Genomic DNA, 20,767 nt, shown 5'->3' with positions numbered 1-20,767 from the left:
AACTGAATGAGATTCAGAAAGTGGTCCTTACATAAACTTTTTTTCTCCTCTCTGCTCTTCTAAGGTTTAAATTACTCCAAAAAATCTTCACTATAGATTTATGTTTCAACAAGGTGAAAGGTGACAGCTAATGAGTCCCCCTACTCTATCTTCTCTTGGGAGCAAGAAAGAAGAAAATATTTGCCTCTCCCCCAACAAAAAAAATTCAAGGAAATAAGTCTATAACATATTTTGCCTATTTAGCCTCTTTAATTTACTGAGCAGATAGAAAACTACAATATTAAATTATATTTCTCTTGAACTGAAAGAATTCATAAAGCAAATTTATTCTCTGTAAATGTTAGCAGTATTTTCCCCTGTACTTTAAGTCCTAATTTAAAATAAATCATGCATCAATTAAAGAATACAGAATGAAGTCCTATCACTAACTTTAACATGAAATTTCCTTGACTATATAGTTTCTAAAGGCGCCAAAGGTAATCCGACTCAAGCAGTTTTCTGAAAAATAAAATTATTCAGGGACAGATTTTTATTGCAAATATTTACTCAAAAACTACTATATACAGCAGAATTTTAATAGCCATTTAAAACATTTAACATTCAGTGAAACAAAATTTAAGAATTCAAAGCCAATTTTAAGAAGTAAAAATGTAGCATTTTAAATAAAAGTTTAGTAGTACTTCATAGCAAACTACTGTTATTCATATTATTCATTTCTATATCTATTATTTTCTAGATGATAGAAAACAACTGAAAAACCAATTTAGCAGCCATCTTATGGATAAATTAGGCTAAATATCTCAAACCAATTTCTTACATCACTGCTTTAGGTCCCATTTGAAGTTTCTATTTTACAATTAAAGAAAAACATGGCTGAATTCAAGCCAGGACATGTTTTCAGTTTACTGCTTTACAATATCTACATTATACCATACTTTGGTTTGGTTTCCAGACCATTTTTATGGGTCTATTTCTAAAGAAGATCATTAAAACAATATTAAAAGCATAATAACTACAGGAGTTTCAACAATGGGTTTCTACTTTATACAACTAGTACATCAAGGGAGTTCTGCACAGCTTACACACTGACAAAAAGCACAAATATAAATTTATATTTTCATAATTTCACTTTCACTGAAAGTTTAATTAAGGTAAGCTTACAGCCTGGCAGGCTAACACTTGTATGGAGGTACACAGATTCAGATATTTGGTTTACATGCTTCTGACAGTCTGGAATGTTATATTAAATCCAAAATTAAGTTTATATTCATCCAAATTCTTATTAGATCAATTAATTTAGCACTCTAAGCATGCTCCATTTACCAGCATCATACTCAAAATAAAGGCTTCATTAACAATGCCAATCAGCCATTATTTTAAATCAATTATTTCCAAAAGGTATGTGGTTTCCTAATCTCTTTAAGTTAACTGAAAAGGATACATCAGTAATAAGGATTTTTAGTTTAGGACTGACTGATGGAAGTTTCAAAGGCTTTATTAATATAACTAATATTCTAATAATCAATTCACATGGGCAATCGAGTTCCATTTCCTTGAAAACTGTTAAATGAGACTTTCCCATTATAAACAACTTTCATTAAAATCCTATTCATGTTTTAAAAACCTCTTGGAAATCCATACTAATTATGCTATTATTGGTGAACTGATTTCTTTAATAACCTAGGTTGAACATACTGGTAAAGTATATGAATGACCTCCCTCACATTTTTCTATTTCTGAATTCTATTAACAGCACCACTGAGCTCACCTGATAGCACTGTTCCAAATGCTCTTACCGTTGGTATACTAAAACTTAGAATGACTAATTAATTTCAACTTCTTTCTTTTTCATCTGCCAGGTCTATCGTTGTCTCTGTCGTGCTAGGGCTACTTTCTCCAAGAACGTCATCTGTTTGATCAGACACTACTTCATCAGTCTTGGCTGAAGGATCACCACTACCTTTCTGAAGAATCTCTGTGGCTTCATACTCAAGTACCTCTGATGGAGTCAAAGGTTCCAAATGAATACTGCCTTGCTCACTAACATCCGAACTAACAGATTCAGGTTCATCTCTTTTTCTCAAAAATTGATCAATGCTAACATCACCTGACGTTAACCGCAAATCCTTAAAATTCTTCGAGGAAAACCTAGCTTCACTAGAGTTGTGATCTTCAACCTGATCGCGTGAAATTATGTTTTCTGAACCTTGGCAAATCTTCAACTCTCTTTCCTGACAAATGTGCTCTATTGGTTTTTCTTTTTCCATTTTATCTGCACCAATACTTGAATTGTAACTGAAGATATTCTTTGAGCCAGTTTCCTGGTCTTCAAGACAGGCATTATTTTCCTTATCTGAAACTGTTACGCTTTCTTCCCTTTTTGTTACTGATGAGCCTTCAAATGCATTTGCATCACATCCATTTTTTTCTTCCTCTGAAGGAGCTTTATCTTGTTTACTGAAAAAATAAAGCCATTTATTATCTATTCCTTCATAACACAGTATGTTTGAACACTAGCAAAATAAGACATGCTCTAAAAAATAAAGTCAAGACACACTTGCTCACCCAAAAGGAAAAAAATCTATGTCCTCAGTCCTTGTCATGATGTTACAATTTAGGAGGTGGTCATTTTTCAGGCAAGAGAGTGAAAAACTCCAGTCACATATTAAAAGGAGACCTGGGGAGCCTATCAATTGGTTTTAGCCCTTGTTCTAATTTCCATCTGTTCACACCCTTCCGTTTTTAGTAAAATTTAAGCATTCTTATTAATTTGTAAAAGTATAGATAAGGAATGAATATATTTGAAAAAAAACCACTTTTCTTTTACGATTTATCCTCTTATGCTTAGTGTCTCCCTATGCAAAATCAGATAAGCATTCACAAACATTTCTCTAATTTTTATTAGCCTAATATAAAAAGACAAACACATGACTAAAAAATATATGTAAATATACAATTTGCTATGCTTACATACATAGATATAGGTGCGTGTGTTTGTATACATAGATGTTTCTGAGTGTGTGTGTATCCGTGTGTTTACTCTTGCCCTGGTGTGTTAACAGAAACTACTTAGTGAATAATAAAACATTAGAAACAGAAGACTTCTAAGACGACCTCCAGCCCTTTATCTAGATGTAATGAGGCTTATTTTACCAAAAATAAATTTAATGATTACATGCATCTTATTTCTTATATTAATGCACATGGAATTTAGACTTTTTCCCAATGAATTTCCGAAATATAAAGCAGTGCTATCAAGTAGTGTTTATTATTTACTAATCTATATTTATAAGACTGTTGCTGTGGTGTTTATTTTGTTCTGATCTGTCTTTAGACTATTCTTGGGCCAATAAAACACAGTCTTAACAATTATACATTAACAATGTACTTTATTATCTAATAAAGCAAATCACCTACATTCTACTATTCTTCTTCCTAAATTTAATTGTTTAAAAATGTAAAAGATATTTGTACAAGGATGTTCATTAAAACAGTGAATACAGAAAAAACTTAATATCTAATGATGGCAATAATTAAATCAATTATGGTATTAGTAAACAGAAAAATATGAATCTTACTTTAAACTTTGTCAGTCCAAACAAAATCCCATTGGGATTTTCAACTAAACGTTAATTAAGCCCATAAATTAATTTGGAAAATGGCCTATCATGCAAGTTATTAATATATTATTTCCTATCTCAGTAAATTTTTGTTTTTCTTCATTTAGATCCTGCACATTTCTCATTTTTGTTATTATTATGAATTAACTCTTTTGTCCATTATGTTTTGTAATCACATGTTACTGGTATATACAAAAGATTTTGATTTTACACCAAGCTACCTTAATTAATACCCTTATTAATTTCAATATTCTTAGCTCATTTTCTTGGATCTTATAGGTCAATTACATCATCTGCAAAAATAATTACAATATTTTCCTCATTGAAATTTGTACAGTTCTTGTTCTTGTTTAGATTTTATTGGACTAACTTACAATTTACAGAAAATGTTAAATAATATAGAGGTGATTAGTCTGCTTTTTCTAACTCCTTAGTTGAATTTTTGTTAACTTCCTCCCCTCACAACTCCCCCACAATTTTAGGAAAAATGCTGGGTGAAGAAAGTGCTAGATAATTTTTCTAGTAAAGTCTAAGAAACACCTTCATAAGGCCTTACTCCCTAATTTGCTTTTCAGGGGGAATAGATTACTCTCACCAGATTAATAAGCAATGTACTGTAAGTATACAGCATAAAGAAAGCAATGGGGAAAATATTTAATTTAAAAAACAAAATAAAATTATCTTTATCTGAAATAAAGTTCTAATTAGAATGCTGGATTCTCTTTTACTAAAAAAGATTGTGAAATGTCTTGTGTTCTTTAGTGTTTGACCTGAACATTAAATTTTTAAAAACCAATCCCTGAATTTTGAAACTTTTGAGATTCCACCACAGAAGTATCTTCTTTTAAAATATTGGAAAAAAAAAAAAATGTAAGATTACCTATTTGCAATTTGTCCCCATCTTGTAAGTTGTAGCATCTTATAAGTGTTGTCATTTAATAGGGGCAATTAAAATCTGTTGACATTTTACTTACTAATAAGTACATTTAAAATTTAACAATTTATAAAATGTACTCTACATGTTTAAAAGATTTCAAAACTAAGGATCTATAGTATATTTTTGTTGTATTAAAATTTCAAAATATTATACTTAAAAGTTATTACTGAAAGTAACACATATACAAAAATTTAAATAGCCCTTTGCCAATTAACTGAAATAATGCAGCTAAAGTGTCATTTATTTGAATTTCAAGAGATTCAGTTTTTCTTTATATTTACCTTTCAGAAGTCGATGTTTCTGTTTCTCCTTCAGCCATATTAGATCTTGCGATTTCCTGAAATGATTAATAATATTTTTCTTTTATATTCATGGCTATGCTTAAAGTAAACTACTTTTATTATACTAAACTTTCTGGATAAAAGGCACTTAAGTGTGCAATCTGATACACTAAAGAAATAGAAAAACAATTTCTTAATCTAAAGTATGTACGAGAATAATTCTTATAATTAAAAGCAGAATTTTAAAAATTCTCTTTAAAAAATCAGTAAGAATTTCAGTGTATCAAAAGCTTCTGAATCAAGGCCATGAAACAGTTATCCAGTTAGAACAATACCTGTTTTCCTTAGACTGTCTTTCAAATATGGGCCATATTACTTGAATAGAAAACGAGTAAAACACAACTTGAATTTGAACAAGTTGCATTCACAGTGTTTATACAAACGTAAGTACAGACACTCAGATAAAACATTTGTGAAATTATCATTTCATATTTGGAGTCACGGTAACCCTTCCAACTGTTAAACCAAGTAATATTAAATGACAGACAAATTAAATATTTTGCTTATTTTAAATGTTTCATGGGGAGGAAAGAATACAATAAAACTTCAGTAAGCCAGAGGCCAACCTAACAGTTTATAACAATTACCAATTACTGAGCACATATGATGTGTGAGGTAGCATACTAAGAACTTTACCTTCACTATCTCATTTAATCCTCGTGTTCGATATTATAAACTCAATTTCTACAAATGAGAAATGAGACTGCATGAGTTAAGTAGAGAATCCAAAGCAATACCTCAGTAAGTGTGAAGATTCAAATCTAGGTCTAGCTCTTAACAACTACAGTGATTGACTCAATTCTGTGAAAATTGATAATGGCGTATTAATCACATATATTTATTTCCCCACTCTCCCAAAACCCTGCTAAAATGAGGGCAAAGAAATAAAACATTTTCACTCACAAAGACCGATGAAACACCAAAGCATACTAATTGTCAAAGAGATCGCAACAAATTTTTAGATGGAAAGTGGCTAGAAGAGTGAAAACTGACTTCACAGTGTGGAAGAAGTTACAACTAAATGGCTGAGTGGGAAGTGCAAGGAGAAGAGAATCCGTTTACTCAGAGAACCTAAAAGAACTGGTATTTGGAGGAATTCAGTACCACATCCAGTACATAAAAGGTAAAAATGAAGCACAAGGGACTGCTGAGGAATCTAAATGCTCTTTCCACAACTTACACAACCTATCCTTTCCCCTACCACAGAGGCTAAAGGCTGTTAACTTGCTGAACTGGAGACAGTCTAGACTTGCGAACGCCAGGAATGGCAAAAGGCAGGCATGAGGTACTGAGAGAAAACAGAAAAATTAAGTAAAAGTCCATAAACTGAATAAAAGGACCCACAGTCCTTCTCCCCCTGCCTGGCTCCCAGAATGCCAGTAGTCAGAAGAATCACTCTTCATCCCACCACCCCCAGCTGGAATTTAAAAGATTCTTGTTGAAAAAAATTATTAGCCCCAAAGGAAAGATTTCCAATAAAGACTTTGAGAGCATTCTCCCCACCAAAGACTCAGTCAGCTCAGCACCTGATTTTCCTATGTTGAAGTTTAAACAATTCCCACGCAGACTGTGCAGGCTGTCCAGTGCACTAACCCAGGAGGCGACCTTCACAATATTATCAATGTCAGTTCTCCAAGTGTGGTTTAGACACCTGGGGCCTCCAAGACACGTTCAGGAGGCATGGGAGATTAAAACTCTTGGTACAACATCAGTTGTGAGTAAAAATGCTGGCATCTTAACACGAATCAAGGCAGTGGCACTAAATCACAACTGTAGTAGTAATCATTGTATTCCTCACCAGTCCACACCAGAAGTAAAATTAATTTTATTAAATATCAATCCTTCAGTTCATGTCTTTTTAATGTTGCGCGTGATGAAATAGCAAGTATGCATAACGCACTGCTACTGCATACTGAAAACACCTGGTTCTATGATTGAGCTGTGAGCTGAACATAACCACATGTTTTTCACGGAACGTCATTTTTATTTTAAAGAATGACTGTCAAACTGCAGAAATTTAGACTTGGGTATTTAGTAGACATTTTCTTAAAAATTGAAAAAGTGAGCCTGTCACATCAAAGAAAACAACTGACAGTATTTGCTACCAGTAATGAAATTCAAGCAAAAAGTAAATTTTAGGAAAACCTGTATCCACTATTGATGAGATTAATCCTAATCTTAATGAATGTGATTACTTGATATTATATAATGAAACATGTCAACCCTTGGAAGATCTACGTTAACTCAGTGAACCAATATTTTCCAAATGACCAACACACAATGTTATAAAATCATCCTTGGATAAAAGATCCAATCAAAGTGTAAGATAGAACAACAGATTTTAATGGAACCAAGCAGAAAAAGTTCAGTGATAGCTTGCACACTGCAACAAACCTGTAAGAAAACTTCCACTTATCTACTTTTGATGTAGCATCAAGGAAGAACAATCATAATTATCTGAAAAGGTTATTAAGGTATTCAGTGAGTCTCAATATTCTTCACACATTTCAACCAAAATAACATATCACAACAGACTAAATGCACAGACAAGAGAATCCAGTTTTCTTCTATTTAACTAGACATTAAAGGGATACGTAAAAGTGTAAAACAATGCCATTCTTCTCATTAAATTTCTTTTGAAAAATAACTACATTTCAGAGAAAATATGTTATTTATGTTAACATATAGGGAGTTTATTATTGTTATTTTTAAGTAACAATATTTTTTTAAATTTCAGAGTTTTAATTTCTAATATGATAAATATCAATAAATTTTGAGAGAACTAAGGGGTATATGTTAATAGTGCCCTCTGGAGTTTTGTAGTGCACAACCTGTATGACTGTACCAGACAGCACTGTCCTCATCTAAAACCATGCTGTTTTCAGTAAACTTTTTAGTGCTTCATTCTTTAATATGTATAGACAGTCAAGGATCACCACACAATTGAAGACATCCTCTAAATTCAGAAAGATCAAAATAAACAAAAAGGAATAAATAAAGAGACTTGGAGATATCAGAGACATTACTACAAACAAAAGAAAAAATATATAAAATTAATACATATTTACTATCTCCAGAGAGGTCTGAGATGTTCCTGCATCCTTTAAACAAGAACAAAAACTATGAAAACAGAACAATCAAAGAATAAACAAAAAAATTAAAGAGCTCTTCAAAATTAAATACATGGCAAGTAAAATAAGTAACTAAGTTTAGAAAATATTTTTAAGAAGATTAAACTAAACAGACAAAATAGATGGAAGAAAGTACACACAATTAGAGGAGTTGATGCAGGAAGTACAATGTTAGATCAATAGGGGTTTCAAAAAGAAGAGAACAGAGAAAATAAGAGTGAAAATTTACCAAATAAATAATACAAGAGAACTTCCCCCAAACAAAAATATCTAAATTACAAAGGCTTTGTCTGATGACTACCATAACAAATGAAAAATGGATGATGAGTGAACATATCACTGTGAAATTTCAAAACACTGGAGATAGACATAACCATTACAGTTGCCAGAAAGACAAAATTACCTAAATACAAAGAAACTGGAGCAAGAACAGCAACAGACTCACCAAAAACAATACTTGCAAAACTGCACAGGAAAACTGTTTTCTATGTACTTCAGCCCAACTATCCTGCCAGTAAATATAGCTTTAGATACACAAAGAGTGAAAAAAGATGCCCCCCTTTGGAGGTGTACATTTCACCAAAATAAGGAGTAAACCAAGAAAACAGGAACTCGTGGTTCAGGAAATAGGACATCCAACATAAGAAAGCGGCAAAGGAAAATTCTGATACAACAAATTCTGCACCAGCCTTAGGGAGCCTCTGGTTTAAATTAAAGCAGGTCTGAGAGGAGATCTCCAGACCCTCCAACAATTTGTTTTCTGATGTGTGTGAACATTTAGAAAAAATACGTCTAAACATTAGACAGATAAATCATAACATTAAAAAAAATACCACTAGGTGCACAGAAAACTCAACAATTAAGTAAAAAAATAAAATAAAATAAAATGAGGTATAGGAAAGGAAAAGAAATCATAGAACATTTCCAGGTTCAGTACCAATAACAGTCTCAAAAAACTGTGCTGTAACCATGCTGGGATCAGTGCAATGCCAAGCCATAATGGAAAATGAGGAAAAAGGAAAAATACATAGCCTTATACACAAGTTTTCATAGTTTTTCTTTTTTCTATTTTGGCAAAACACATTTAACATACAAGTTACCATCTTAACCATTTTTAAGTGTACAGTTCAGTGGTATTAAATATTCACATTGTTGTGCAACCATTACCACCATCCATCCCCATAACCTTTTTCAACTTGTAAAATTAAAACTCTATACTCTGATTCTCCCCTCCCCCTAGTCCCTGGCAACCACCACTATACTCTCTGTCTTTATGATTTTGACTACTCTAAGTACCTCATAAAACTGAAATCATACAGTATTTGATTTCACTTAGCATAATGTCTTCAAGGTTCATCCATGTTGTAGCATATCACAGAATTTCATTCCTTTTCATGGCTGAATAATATTCCACTGTACACGTATACCATATTTTGCTCATCCATTCATCTGCTGATGGACATCTGGGTTACTCCCAAGTTTTGGGGGTTTTTATTTTGCTGTTGAAGAGTAAGATTCATCCTGAGCTTACATCTGTTGCCAATCTTCCTCATTTTGTACGTGAGCTACCACAACAGCATCGCCACTGTCAGATGAGTGGTGTAGGTCTGCGTCCGGGAACTGAACCCGGGCCTCCAAAGTGGAGCACACCAAACTTAACCACTAGGCCACCAGGGCTGGCCCTCCATGTTTTAACTATTGTGCTGCTACAAAAATGGGCGTACAAATATCTCTTTGAGTGTCTGCTTTCAATTCTTTCGGGTATAGACCCAGAAGTGAAATTGCTGAATCATATAATTTTCTGAAGAACTGCCATACTGTTTTCTACAGTGGCTGTACCATTTTACCTTCCTACCAACAGTATACAAGGGATCCCATTTTTCCACATCCTTGTCAATACTTGTTGTTTTCTGTTTTTTTGATGGTAGCCATCCTAATAGGTATGAGGTGGTATCTCATTGTAGTTTTGATTTGCACTTCCCTAATGATTAGTGATGTTGCACATCTTTTCACATGCTTATTGGCCATTCGTATATCTTTTTTGGAGACATGTCTACTCAAGTCCTTTACCTATTTTTGAATCGGTCTTTTTGTTGTTGAGTTTAGGACTTCTCTATATATTCTAAATATTCATTGTTTATCAGATATATGATTTAAAAATATTTTCTCCCACTCTGTTGGTTGCTTTTTCATTCTGTGGATAGTATGTTTTGATGTACAAAATTTTAAAATTTTCATGAAGTCCAATTTGTCTATTTTTGCTTTTGTTACCTGTGCCTTTGGTGTGATACCCAAGAAATCACTGCCAAATCCAATGTTGTGAAGCTTCTGTCCTATGTTTTCTTCTAAGAGTTTTATTGATTTAGGTCTTACATTTAGGTCCTTGATCCATTTTGAGTTGATGTTTGTCTATGGTGTTAGCTAAGGGTCCCACTTTATTCTTTTGCACGTGGATATCCAGTTTTCCCAGCACCAGTTGTTGAAAAGACTGTCCTTTTCCCATTGGTGTTAGCCCCCTTGTCAAAAATCATTTGACCATATATGTGAGGGTTTATTTCTGAGCTCTCTATCCTATTCCATTAGTCTGTCTGTCTGTCTTTATACCAATACCACAGTTTTGATTACTATAGATTTGTAGTAAGTTTTGAAATCAGTGTGAGTCTTCCAGTTTTTGTCTTTCTTTTTCAAAATTGTTTTGGTTACTTGAGGGCCCTTGAGATTCCACATAAATTTTAGGATGAACTTTTCTATTTCTGCAAAAATGTCTGTGGGATTTTTGTAGGATTGCAATGAATCTGTAGATTGCTTTGGGTAAGTAATGAAACATAACAACATTAAGTCTTCCGATTCATGTACATGTGTTGTGTTTCCATTTACCTATTTCTTCTTTAATTTATTTCAGCAATGCTTTCTAGTTTTCATTGCACAAGTTTTTCACCTCCTTGGTTAAGTTAATTCCTAAGCATTTTATTCTTTGTGATGCTACTGTAAGCGGAATTATTTTTGGAATTTCCTTTTCAGATTGTTCACTGTGTACAGAAATGCAACTGATTTTTGTGTGTTGACTTTGTATCCTACTACTTTGATGAATTCATTTATTAGTTCTAACAGTTTTTTTGTGGTATCTTCAGGGATTTCTACATATTAAGATGATATCTGCAAACAGAGAATTTTACTTCTTTTCTAATATGGATGTCTTTCTTTTTCGTGACTAACTGCCCTAGCTAGAACTTTCAGTACTATGTTGAAAATGAGTGGTGAAAACAGGGATCCTTGCCTTGTTCCTAATCTTAGAGAAAAAGTTTTCAGTATTTCACCATTGAGTAGGATGTTTGCTGTAGGTTTTCATATATGTCTTTTATTATGTTGAGGTAGTTTCCTTACATTCCTAGGTTGTTGAGGATTTCTGCATCACTGTTCATAAGAAATATTGGTCTGTAGTTTTCTTTTCTTGTATTGTCCTTGTCTGGCTTTGGTATCAGCGTAATGCTGGACTCACATAATGAGTTGGGAAGTGTTCCCTCTTCTTCAACTTTTTTGGAAAAGTGTCAGAAGGATTGGTATTAGTTCTTATTTAAATGTTTGGTAGAACTCAATAGTGAAATCATCAGGTCCAGGGTTTTTGTTCGTTGGAAGATCTTTGATTACTGATTCAATCTCCTTATTAGTTACATGTCTATTCAGATTTTCTATTTCTTTGTGATTTAGTCTAGGTAAATTTTGTGTTTCTAGAAACTTGTCCATTTCATGTAGGTTATTCAATTTGCTGGAATACAAGTTCATAATACTCTCTTATAATCCTTTTCATTTCTGTAGGATTGGTAGCAATGTCCCACTTTCTTTTCTGATTTTAGTAATTTGAGTCTTCTCTTTTTTTAAATATTCCATCTGGCTAAAGGTTTACCCATTTTGTTGATCTTTGCAATGAACAAGTTTTGGTATCATTAGTTTTCTCTATTACTTTTCTATTCTCTATTTCATTTATTTCTGCTCTAATCCTATTTCTTTCCTTCTGCTACATTTGGGTTTAGTTTGCTCTTCTTTTTCTACTTCCTTAAGTGGTACATTTAGGTTGTTTGAGAGCTCTTTTATTTTTTAATGTAAGCATTTGCATCTGTATATTTCCCCTTTAGCCTCACTTTCACTGCATCCCATAAGTTTTGGTATGTTGTGTTTTTGTTTTCATTCTTATCTAAGTATTTTCTAACTTCCTTTTGGATTTCTTCTTTGATCTATTGGTTGTTTTAAAAAGTGTTAATTTCCACAATTTTGTGAATTTTCCAGTTTTCCTTTTGTTATTGATTTCTAATTTCATCCTGATGTGGTCAGAGAAGATACACTGTATGATATCTATCTTTTGAAAACTATCATAACTTAATTTGTGGCTTAACATATGGTCTATCCTGGAAAACGTCCCATGTGCACTTAAGAAGAATGTGTATTCTGTCGTTGCTGGGTAGAGTGTCTTGTTTATGTCTGTTAGATCTAGTTGGTTTATTGAGGTAAGTCCTCTATTCCCTTACTTATGTCTGATTGTTCTATCCTTTATTGTGAGTAGGATACTGAAGCCTCCAACTATTATTGTAGAATGGTATATTTTTCCCCTTTAATTCTGTCAGTTTTTGTTTCATATATTTTGGTGTCTGTGTCATTAGATGCATAAATGTTTATAACTATTACATCTTGTTGTACTGAAACCTCTATTAATATATAATGTCCTTTTTCTCTCTCTTTTAACCTTTTTTGTCTTAACGTCTATTTGGTCTGATATTAGTAAAGCCACCTCTGCTCTCTTTTGGTTACTATTTGCATGAAATATCTTTTTTATCCTTTCATTTTCCACTTATGCCTTTGGATCTCAAATGAGTCTCCTGTAGACAGCTTATTGTTGGACTGTGTATTTTTGTCCATTTTGCCAACCTCTGGCTTTTGATTGGAGAGTTTAATCCATTTATATTTAAATTGATTACTGATAAGGAAGAACTTACTTCTGTCATTGTGCTATTTGTTTTTTACATGCCTTAGAGTTTTTTTGGCCTTCATTTCCTGTATTAATGACTTCTTTTGTCTTTAGTTGAGTTTTTGTAGATAAATGTTTAAATTCTTTTCTCATTTCCCTTTGTGTATATTCTGTAGATATTTTCTTGGTGGTTACCATGGGAATTACATTTAATATCCTAAAGTTATAACATTTTAATTGGAATTCATACTAGCTTAACTTCAATAACATACAAAAACTCTACTTCTCTACAGCTCCATCCCCACCCCTCTTGGTTGTTGTCACAAAATTACATCTTTATATGCTGTGTGTCCCAAAAGATAAACTAATAATTCTTTTTAAATGTATTAGTCTCCTAAATTATGTGGAAAACAAGATTTAGAGTTACAAACCAAAGCTATACTAAATTAGCTTTTACAGTAATAATTTTTTTCTTTAAATGTATTTGTCTCAACTCATGTAGAACACAGTAAGCACAGTACAAATCACTGTTATAATAATACTAGCTTCTATAATTGCACATGTACTTATCTGTATTGAGATATTTATTTCTCCATACAGGTTCAAGTTACCATGTAGTGTCCTTTCATTTCAACTTGCAGGACACCCTTGAGCATTTCTTGCAGGGCAGGTCTAGTGATCACAAACTCCCTCAGGTTTTCTTTATGTGAGAATGTCTTAATTTCTCCCTCACTTTTGAGGGACAGTCTTGCCACATATAGGACTCTTGATTGAGTTTTTTTTCATTTTAGCACTTTGAATATATTGGCCCATTGCCTTCTGACCTCCAAAGTTTCTGGTAAGAAATTTGCTGACAATCTTATTGAGGATTCCTTGTATGTGATGATTCACGACTCCCTTGATACTTTCAAGATTCTCTATTTTTTGAAAGTTTGATTATAACATGGCTCAGTGTGGATCTCTTTGAGTTCATCTTACTTGGAGTTCATTGTGCTTCTTGGATGTTTACAGTCATGTCTTTCAGCAAATTTGGGAAGTTTTCAGTCATTTCTTCCAACACCCTTTCTGCCCCCACAAGGGACTCCCACAATGTGTACACTGGTCTGCTTGATGGTGTCCCATACCTCACTTAGGCTCACTTTGCTTTTCTTCAATCTGTTTTTTTCCTTTTCCTCAAATTCAGTAATTTCCATTGTCCTATCATCAAGCCTGCTGATTCTTTCTTCTGTCTGTGCACATCTGCCTTTGAATCCCTCTAGTGAATTTTTCATTTTCAGTTATTATACTTTTCAGCTCCAGAACTTCTTTTTGGTTTCTTGTTAGGTTTCTGATCTCCTTATTGATATTTTCATTTTGTTCACACATTGTTTTGGCTTTCTCCACATATTCCTTCAGTTCCTTGGGCATCTTCAAGATAGTTGTTTTAATGTCTTTGTCTAGTATATCTGCAATTAGGCCTTTTTCAGGAACACTTTCTGTTGACTTTTTTCCCTTTGAATGGGACACACTTGCCTGTTTCTGTGTATCCTTTGTGGTTTTTAGTTGAATACTGGACATTTGATTCTAATAATCTGGTAACTTTGGGAATCAGATTCTTCCCTTTCTCCAGCATTTGCTGTTTTTGTTTATTGTTTTTTTTGATTATTGTAGGCTGTCTCTGTTCCCAGGATCAGCCTGAGGTGTAAACTGAAGGTCTTCTCAGGTCCTTTCTGAGCCTTTTCCTGGGCATATGCAATCACTGTCTAATTTTACCTATAAATGCAGTTGTTTCTGAGTGTACTAGTCTTTAATGTCTGGCTTCAGAAAGGTGAAAAAGGGAAAAATGAAGGGAGGAAAAAAGTGGTGCTGTCCCTTTAAATCCCCTGGAAGTCACTACAGCTGGAGGGAGAGAGGCTTGTAACAATGAGGGGAGGTATAACAACAATGGCTGCCCACCTCTTTTGTCTGCAACTCTAATAAGCAGGAGCAATCAGTGATAAGAGCATAGGTCTCCAATATTTGGAAGACAGAGTCCTTTTTGCCCACCATGGTCCTCCATAACCTGTGTGCACATGCTTCAGGAACATGTGCAGAGCTGCCTGCCATGCTGTTAGGGGTGGAAGATGGGTAGCTGCTACAGTGCTAAGTGCTAAAAGTTAACAGCAATTTGTTGTCCAAGCCTTCCCCTGGAAGCTGCAATCCTTTGACAGACTCTAGAGTTCCAAAATAGTTATGTCATACAGATTCTGCTAGTTCAACTGTTGTCTAAGTGGAGAGACAGATTCCTGGTGCTTCCTCCTCTGCCATCTTCCCAGACTCTTAGGGAAAGGATATTACTCAGAAAGTAGTTGAAAAATTGAAAAGTAGATGCATTGAATTCACAAAAGTAGTTTTAAGTTTAAACATTTTATTTCTACCCAAACCAGAATTTATTATCATTTTACTTTCCTGGCTTTAATGAAAGCAACACATCAATATTTTCAAAATCTAATTCTTTTCTTGTTTCCAAATAAGTAAATTGCCATGTTTGATAATTTCTCTCGACCAAGAAACAATTTTAAACAATTTTAAATCAACTTCAGCTTACTGGAATTTCTTTTGCAGGATGCTACTGTGGTTGGTATTGTTTTAAAATTCTGAATACCACTTTGTTAATAAGTTTTAGAAGACCTAAACATAATGCTTATTTTATATTACAGTTTATTGATATTGTATGCTGCTTTAAACTATTCCACATGAAATTTCTACAGAACTTTGTCAGAATATTTAAGAGCTGAGTCAGTGGCTGCTTTTTGAAAATCAGATGTATTTATACAGAATAACTTTTCTCCAGGTTAAAAATTCAAAATCTGAAGATACTTGATTTAATTTTTCATATGTATATTTCAAATATGAAATTAGGGCATTTAGAACCTTAATATCTGTTTGATATGCACTTTTCCCATAATTATCAATACTCTCATACAGTGATTCATACATTTCCAATTTCTTTACAGGAAGAATATTCACATCTCTTGCTCAGATTTTACATTCATTGAACACACTTTCAAAATTACTCTCTCATTTGTAGTAAGCAAAGGGAAAGGCCTTTTATTAAGCATGCCACTTTATAAATGTTCATGTTTTCTGACTGTAGATCTTTACCAACTTTTGCCACTAGCCCAAAGTATCATCTCATACAGATAATTTGCATAAAAGTTTGTAATATATTTGTATTAAGATTCTTTCTATTTAAACAATGTATTTTGACATTTGATATTGTCTTCTCATATTTGATAAACATCTTTGTCTGCAAACTGTCTTGATTGCATTTAATCCTGACACCCATCAGGTACCTGTATGTGATTTTAATGTTTTTAGAATAGATAAGCATATTCTATCTGCTTGATGAATTACTCTGCTCTATAAATATGTATACTTCACACAATACTAAAAAACATTATCATATTTGAATTCACAGATGCAGCATTTTTTTATATTTAATTATGATTATAAGCTGAGCAAGATACAAATTTGCGATAATTATTTTTGGAGAAAAAAATTGGCTTTTATATCCTTGTATATATCTACCATGTTTGCTCCATTATCAAATCCTTGGCCAGGGTAATTTTTTATGTAAATATCATCTTTCTAACTTATTAATAATCTCATAAGCTAGACCATATCTAGTGTTTTTAAAGAATAACAGCTTTATTGAGATATAACTGTCCAGTTTTTCTTTTGTTTCAATCAAATCAATAAAACTTTCTTCTCTTCTGATGACATTATTCTTAATGTAAACATACCTAATAATCAGACACACTCATTCATGATGGATAATATTTGGTTTACAATCAAAAGGTAAGGAAAAATATTTTGCTTCTCATATTCTCACAAGTATTTCAGATTTCACGATTTGTTAATAGTATTATAAATTTGTTTTGAATTTTTCTAGACAAATGAAACACAGACTCCAGTAATGATAAGCTATGATTATAATGTCCTATAAGTTCAACTGAACTTAGAAACTTTATAGCATTTGGATTTCTAATAATTTCTTGTGATCCTTTGAGAGATGAATTATTTCTGCACAAAACATACCAACATCTAAAATCACTAGCACATTTTATCACGTTCTGTAAAGCATCATCTGTTAAACTATCAGTTTGGGGGGCCGGCCCTGTGGCCAAGTGGTTAAGTTCATGCGCTCCGCTGCAGCAGCCCAGGGTTTCGCCGGTTTGGATCCTGGGTGCGGACATGGCACTGTTCGTCAGGCCACATTGAGGCAGCATCCCACATGGCACAACTAGAAGGACCTGCAACTAAGATATACAACTATGTACCAGGGGGGTTTGGGGAGATAAAGCAGGAAAAAAAAAGAGATTGGCAACAGTTGTTAGCTCAGGTGCCAATCTTTAAAAGAAACAAAAAACTATCAGTTTGAACCTATGTTTAAAAATACTTTCATTTAAAAAACACTTTTCTGTTGAGGCATAATTGACATATAACATATTAGTTTCGGATGTACAACACAGTGACTCGATATTTGTCTATACTGCAAAATGATCACAATAAGGCTAGTTAACATCCATCACCATACACAGTTACAGAAACTTTTTTCTTGTGATGAGGACTTTGAAGAACTAGTCTCTTAGCAACTTTCAAACATGCAATAGTCTTATCAACCATAGCTACCATACTGTACATTATATTCCATGTTTATTTTGTATCTAGAAGTTTGTACCTTTTGACTGCCTTCACCCATTTCGCCCACCCTTAATCCTTCACCTCTGCCAACCACCCATCTGTTCTCTGTATCTATGAGCTTGCTGTGGTTTTAAGATTTCACATATAAGTGAGATCATACAGTATTTATCTTTCTCAGTCAGATTTATTTCACTTAGCATAATACCCTCAATTCCATCCATGTTGTCGCAAATGGCAAGATTTCATTCTTTTTTATGGCTGAACAATATTTCACTGTGTGTGTGTGTTTGTGTATACACACCACAATTTCTTTATTCATTCATCGATGGACACAAGTTGTTTCCATATCTTGGTTATGGTAAATAATGCTGCAATGAACGTGCGGGTGCATATATATTTTTGAATTAGTGTTTTCATTTTCTTTGGATAACTTCCCAGCAGTAGAACTGCTGGATCATATGACAGTTCTGTTTTTAATTTTTTGAGGAGCCTCCATACTGTTTTCCATAGTAGCTGCACCAATTTACATTCCCACCAAAAGTGCACAAGGATTCACTTTCTCCACATCCTTGCCAATATATGTTATTTCTTGTCTTTTTGATAATAGTCATTCTAATGATGAGGTGAAATCTCATTGTGGTTTTGATTTGTATTTCCCTGGTGATTAGTGAGGTTGAGCATGTTTTCATGTACCTTTTGGCCATCTGTATGTCTTCTTTGGAAAAATGTCTATTCAGATCTTCTGCCCATTTTTTAATTGGATTGATTTTTTTTGTTTTTGAGTTGTATGAGTTATTTATATATTTTGGATATTAACCCCATATCAGATACATGAGTTCCAAATATTTTCTCCCATTCATTAGCTTGCTTTTTCATTTTGTTGATGGTTTCCTTTGCTGTGCAGAAGCTTTTAGTTTGATGTAGTCCCACTCGTTTATTTTTGGGTTTTTTGCCTTTGCTTTTGGCATAAATCCAAAAAATCATCACCATGACCAATAATATAGGCAGTAAGCTCTTTGACTTCTAGAAGTTTTATGGTTTCAGGTCTTACATTCAATTCTCTAATCCATTTTGAGTTGATTTTTGTCTATGGTGTAAGATAGTAGTCCAGTTTCATTCTTTCGCGTGTGGTTGTCCAGTTTTCCCAACACCCTTTATTGAAGACACCATCCTTTCCCAACAGTATATTTTTGGCCCATCATACGAAACAGATACTTTAAAATCTGTATCTTGTCCTTGGATGGCCCATGCTCTATTAAAACCATTTTTATTTTATCAGAAATAGGTAGCCACAATAAAGAATTATTAAAGTTTACTTTAAATGTATCTTATTTTCTTGCTTATCCTTAATTAGCTTCTGAGTTCTAACATTTTTCCTCACAATTTCAAGAAAATTCTTGATTAAACTCTGAATTTTATGATAATTCTATTCTAATAGTGTCAGCTGGAGACTTCATTTTAAGTAGCTGGAATATTGTGTTTCTCTAGTTAAACTTGTTACTGCCCCTTATAATTTTGATAAATTTCTGCATGTGTTTTTCTTCTTCTTCTGGACAAGGCATCACTTGGCTTCTGAGATGACATATTTGTTTTAAAAAATATTCAGTATAAATTTTAAATATATTTATTTTTAATTAATAGTTACTTAACTATAGTGAACATTTAATTATGTTAATTCATATAAATTACAATATTTAACAAACAGGTGTATATAAACATTTGTATGAAAAATACAAAAATCACTAATTACAAACAACAGAAAAGTACATACCAGGTTTCCAGACAAATTTGTTAAAAAAAAAAAAAAGCAGTGAAAAATATTTTTTTTTAATATAAACAAGTGAATAATAGTAAACTGTCACTGTTTTAAGTGAAGAAAGTATAAAATTCCCTGATAAGAAAATACTTTCAGAAAATTTTGACATTTGATCAAATTTCATTTGTGAAAGGTCAAATATATTAATAAGCAAATTTTTTATTACTTACCTTAGTGCTCTTAATAATATTGTAAAAATCACACAAATATGTACATGTAATTAAATAAAACTTTCCCTTTTACTTAGTAGTACTATGGACTGCAGCTACAAACAATGAAAACAACTTGCCGACTTCCCACATAACTCTGAACAAGGACCATCAGAAAAAAGGGCCAGTGAGAGATTTATGTTGTTGTGCCTGCATCCCCCACATGGATGACTCTCAGGGTCATCCAAGTGCATGGTTGGATTTTGTCTTTAACTAAATTTTGATACTGTGATCCTCAAGGATTATTTTGTATTAATTTTGAATTTTTAAAATGTTATATGAAAATATTATTTATCTGATTACTGAATTTTTGGAACTACCTTAAATTCTGTACCAGAGGTGAGGGCCTCACTTGCCTCACTCTAATTCCTGGCTGGTATGCTGCAGGGGGACAGAAGAAAGAAGGGATGGTAGTCTAGAGAAGTAAATTCTTAATTACCACAACAGTCAGTCACAGTGTCAAAAAATTACAAATAAAGGGGTTGGCCTAGTGGGGCAGCAGTTAAGTTCACACATTCCACTTTGGCAGCCCGGGGTTCACCGGTTTGGATCCCAGGTGTGGACCTACACACTGCTTGTTAAGCCACACTGTGGCAGGCATCCCACATATAAAGTAGAGGAAGATGTGCATGGATGTTAGCTCAGGGCCAGTCTTCCTCAGCAAAAAAAGAAGAGGATTGGCAGCAGATGTCAACTCAGGGCTAATCTTCCTCAAAAAAAGAAAAAAAAAACAAAATAAAAGAGGGTTATATTATTTAGAAATATGGTGATAAATATTAGATCAAACAGCTAAAAGAGTTAAAAACGGCTAGCCTTTAAAGAGTTGGATGGAAAAAGGTGGGGCAGATGAGCAACTATTTTTATGATAAACATTCTAGCACAACATCTTAACTTTTAATTTGCTAAAAATAAAAAGTAATTTTACGAAGTCTGAAATTCTCAAGTGTCTGAAAAAGTTACAAAGCAAAAAGCAAAAAAAAAAAATAATAATAATAACAAAAACAAAAACCTTAGAAATTCTTTATGGATAGTCCTACGTAGTCTTCTAGGAAGGAGACTAGAGCTAATCTGCCATTTCATTAATGAAA

The 20,767-nt window shown here is 33.1% G+C and overlaps 1 protein-coding gene across 6 annotated transcripts in view; it reads right to left on the bottom strand.

Annotated features, from left to right (window-relative positions):
- Positions 1 to 514: 514 nt before the first annotated feature.
- Positions 515 to 20,767, bottom strand: part of ZNF280D (zinc finger protein 280D) — a 117,309-nt gene continuing 97,056 nt past the window's right edge. For all 6 annotated transcript variants that reach the window (XM_070579292.1, XM_070579290.1, XM_070579308.1 and 3 more), the window contains 2 exons: positions 4,839 to 4,894; positions 515 to 2,457 (listed from right to left, as the gene is read on the bottom strand). In XM_070579292.1, coding sequence (XP_070435393.1) covers positions 1,833 to 2,457; positions 4,839 to 4,894 — 681 coding nt within the window. In that variant the 3' untranslated portion in view covers positions 515 to 1,832. The remainder of the gene's footprint in view (positions 2,458 to 4,838; positions 4,895 to 20,767) is intronic.

Source organism: Equus przewalskii, chromosome 1 (genome assembly GCF_037783145.1).
Source record: "Equus przewalskii isolate Varuska chromosome 1, EquPr2, whole genome shotgun sequence".
NCBI lineage: Eukaryota > Metazoa > Chordata > Mammalia > Perissodactyla > Equidae > Equus > Equus przewalskii.
This window is presented reverse-complemented; position numbering and strand designations above follow the sequence as displayed.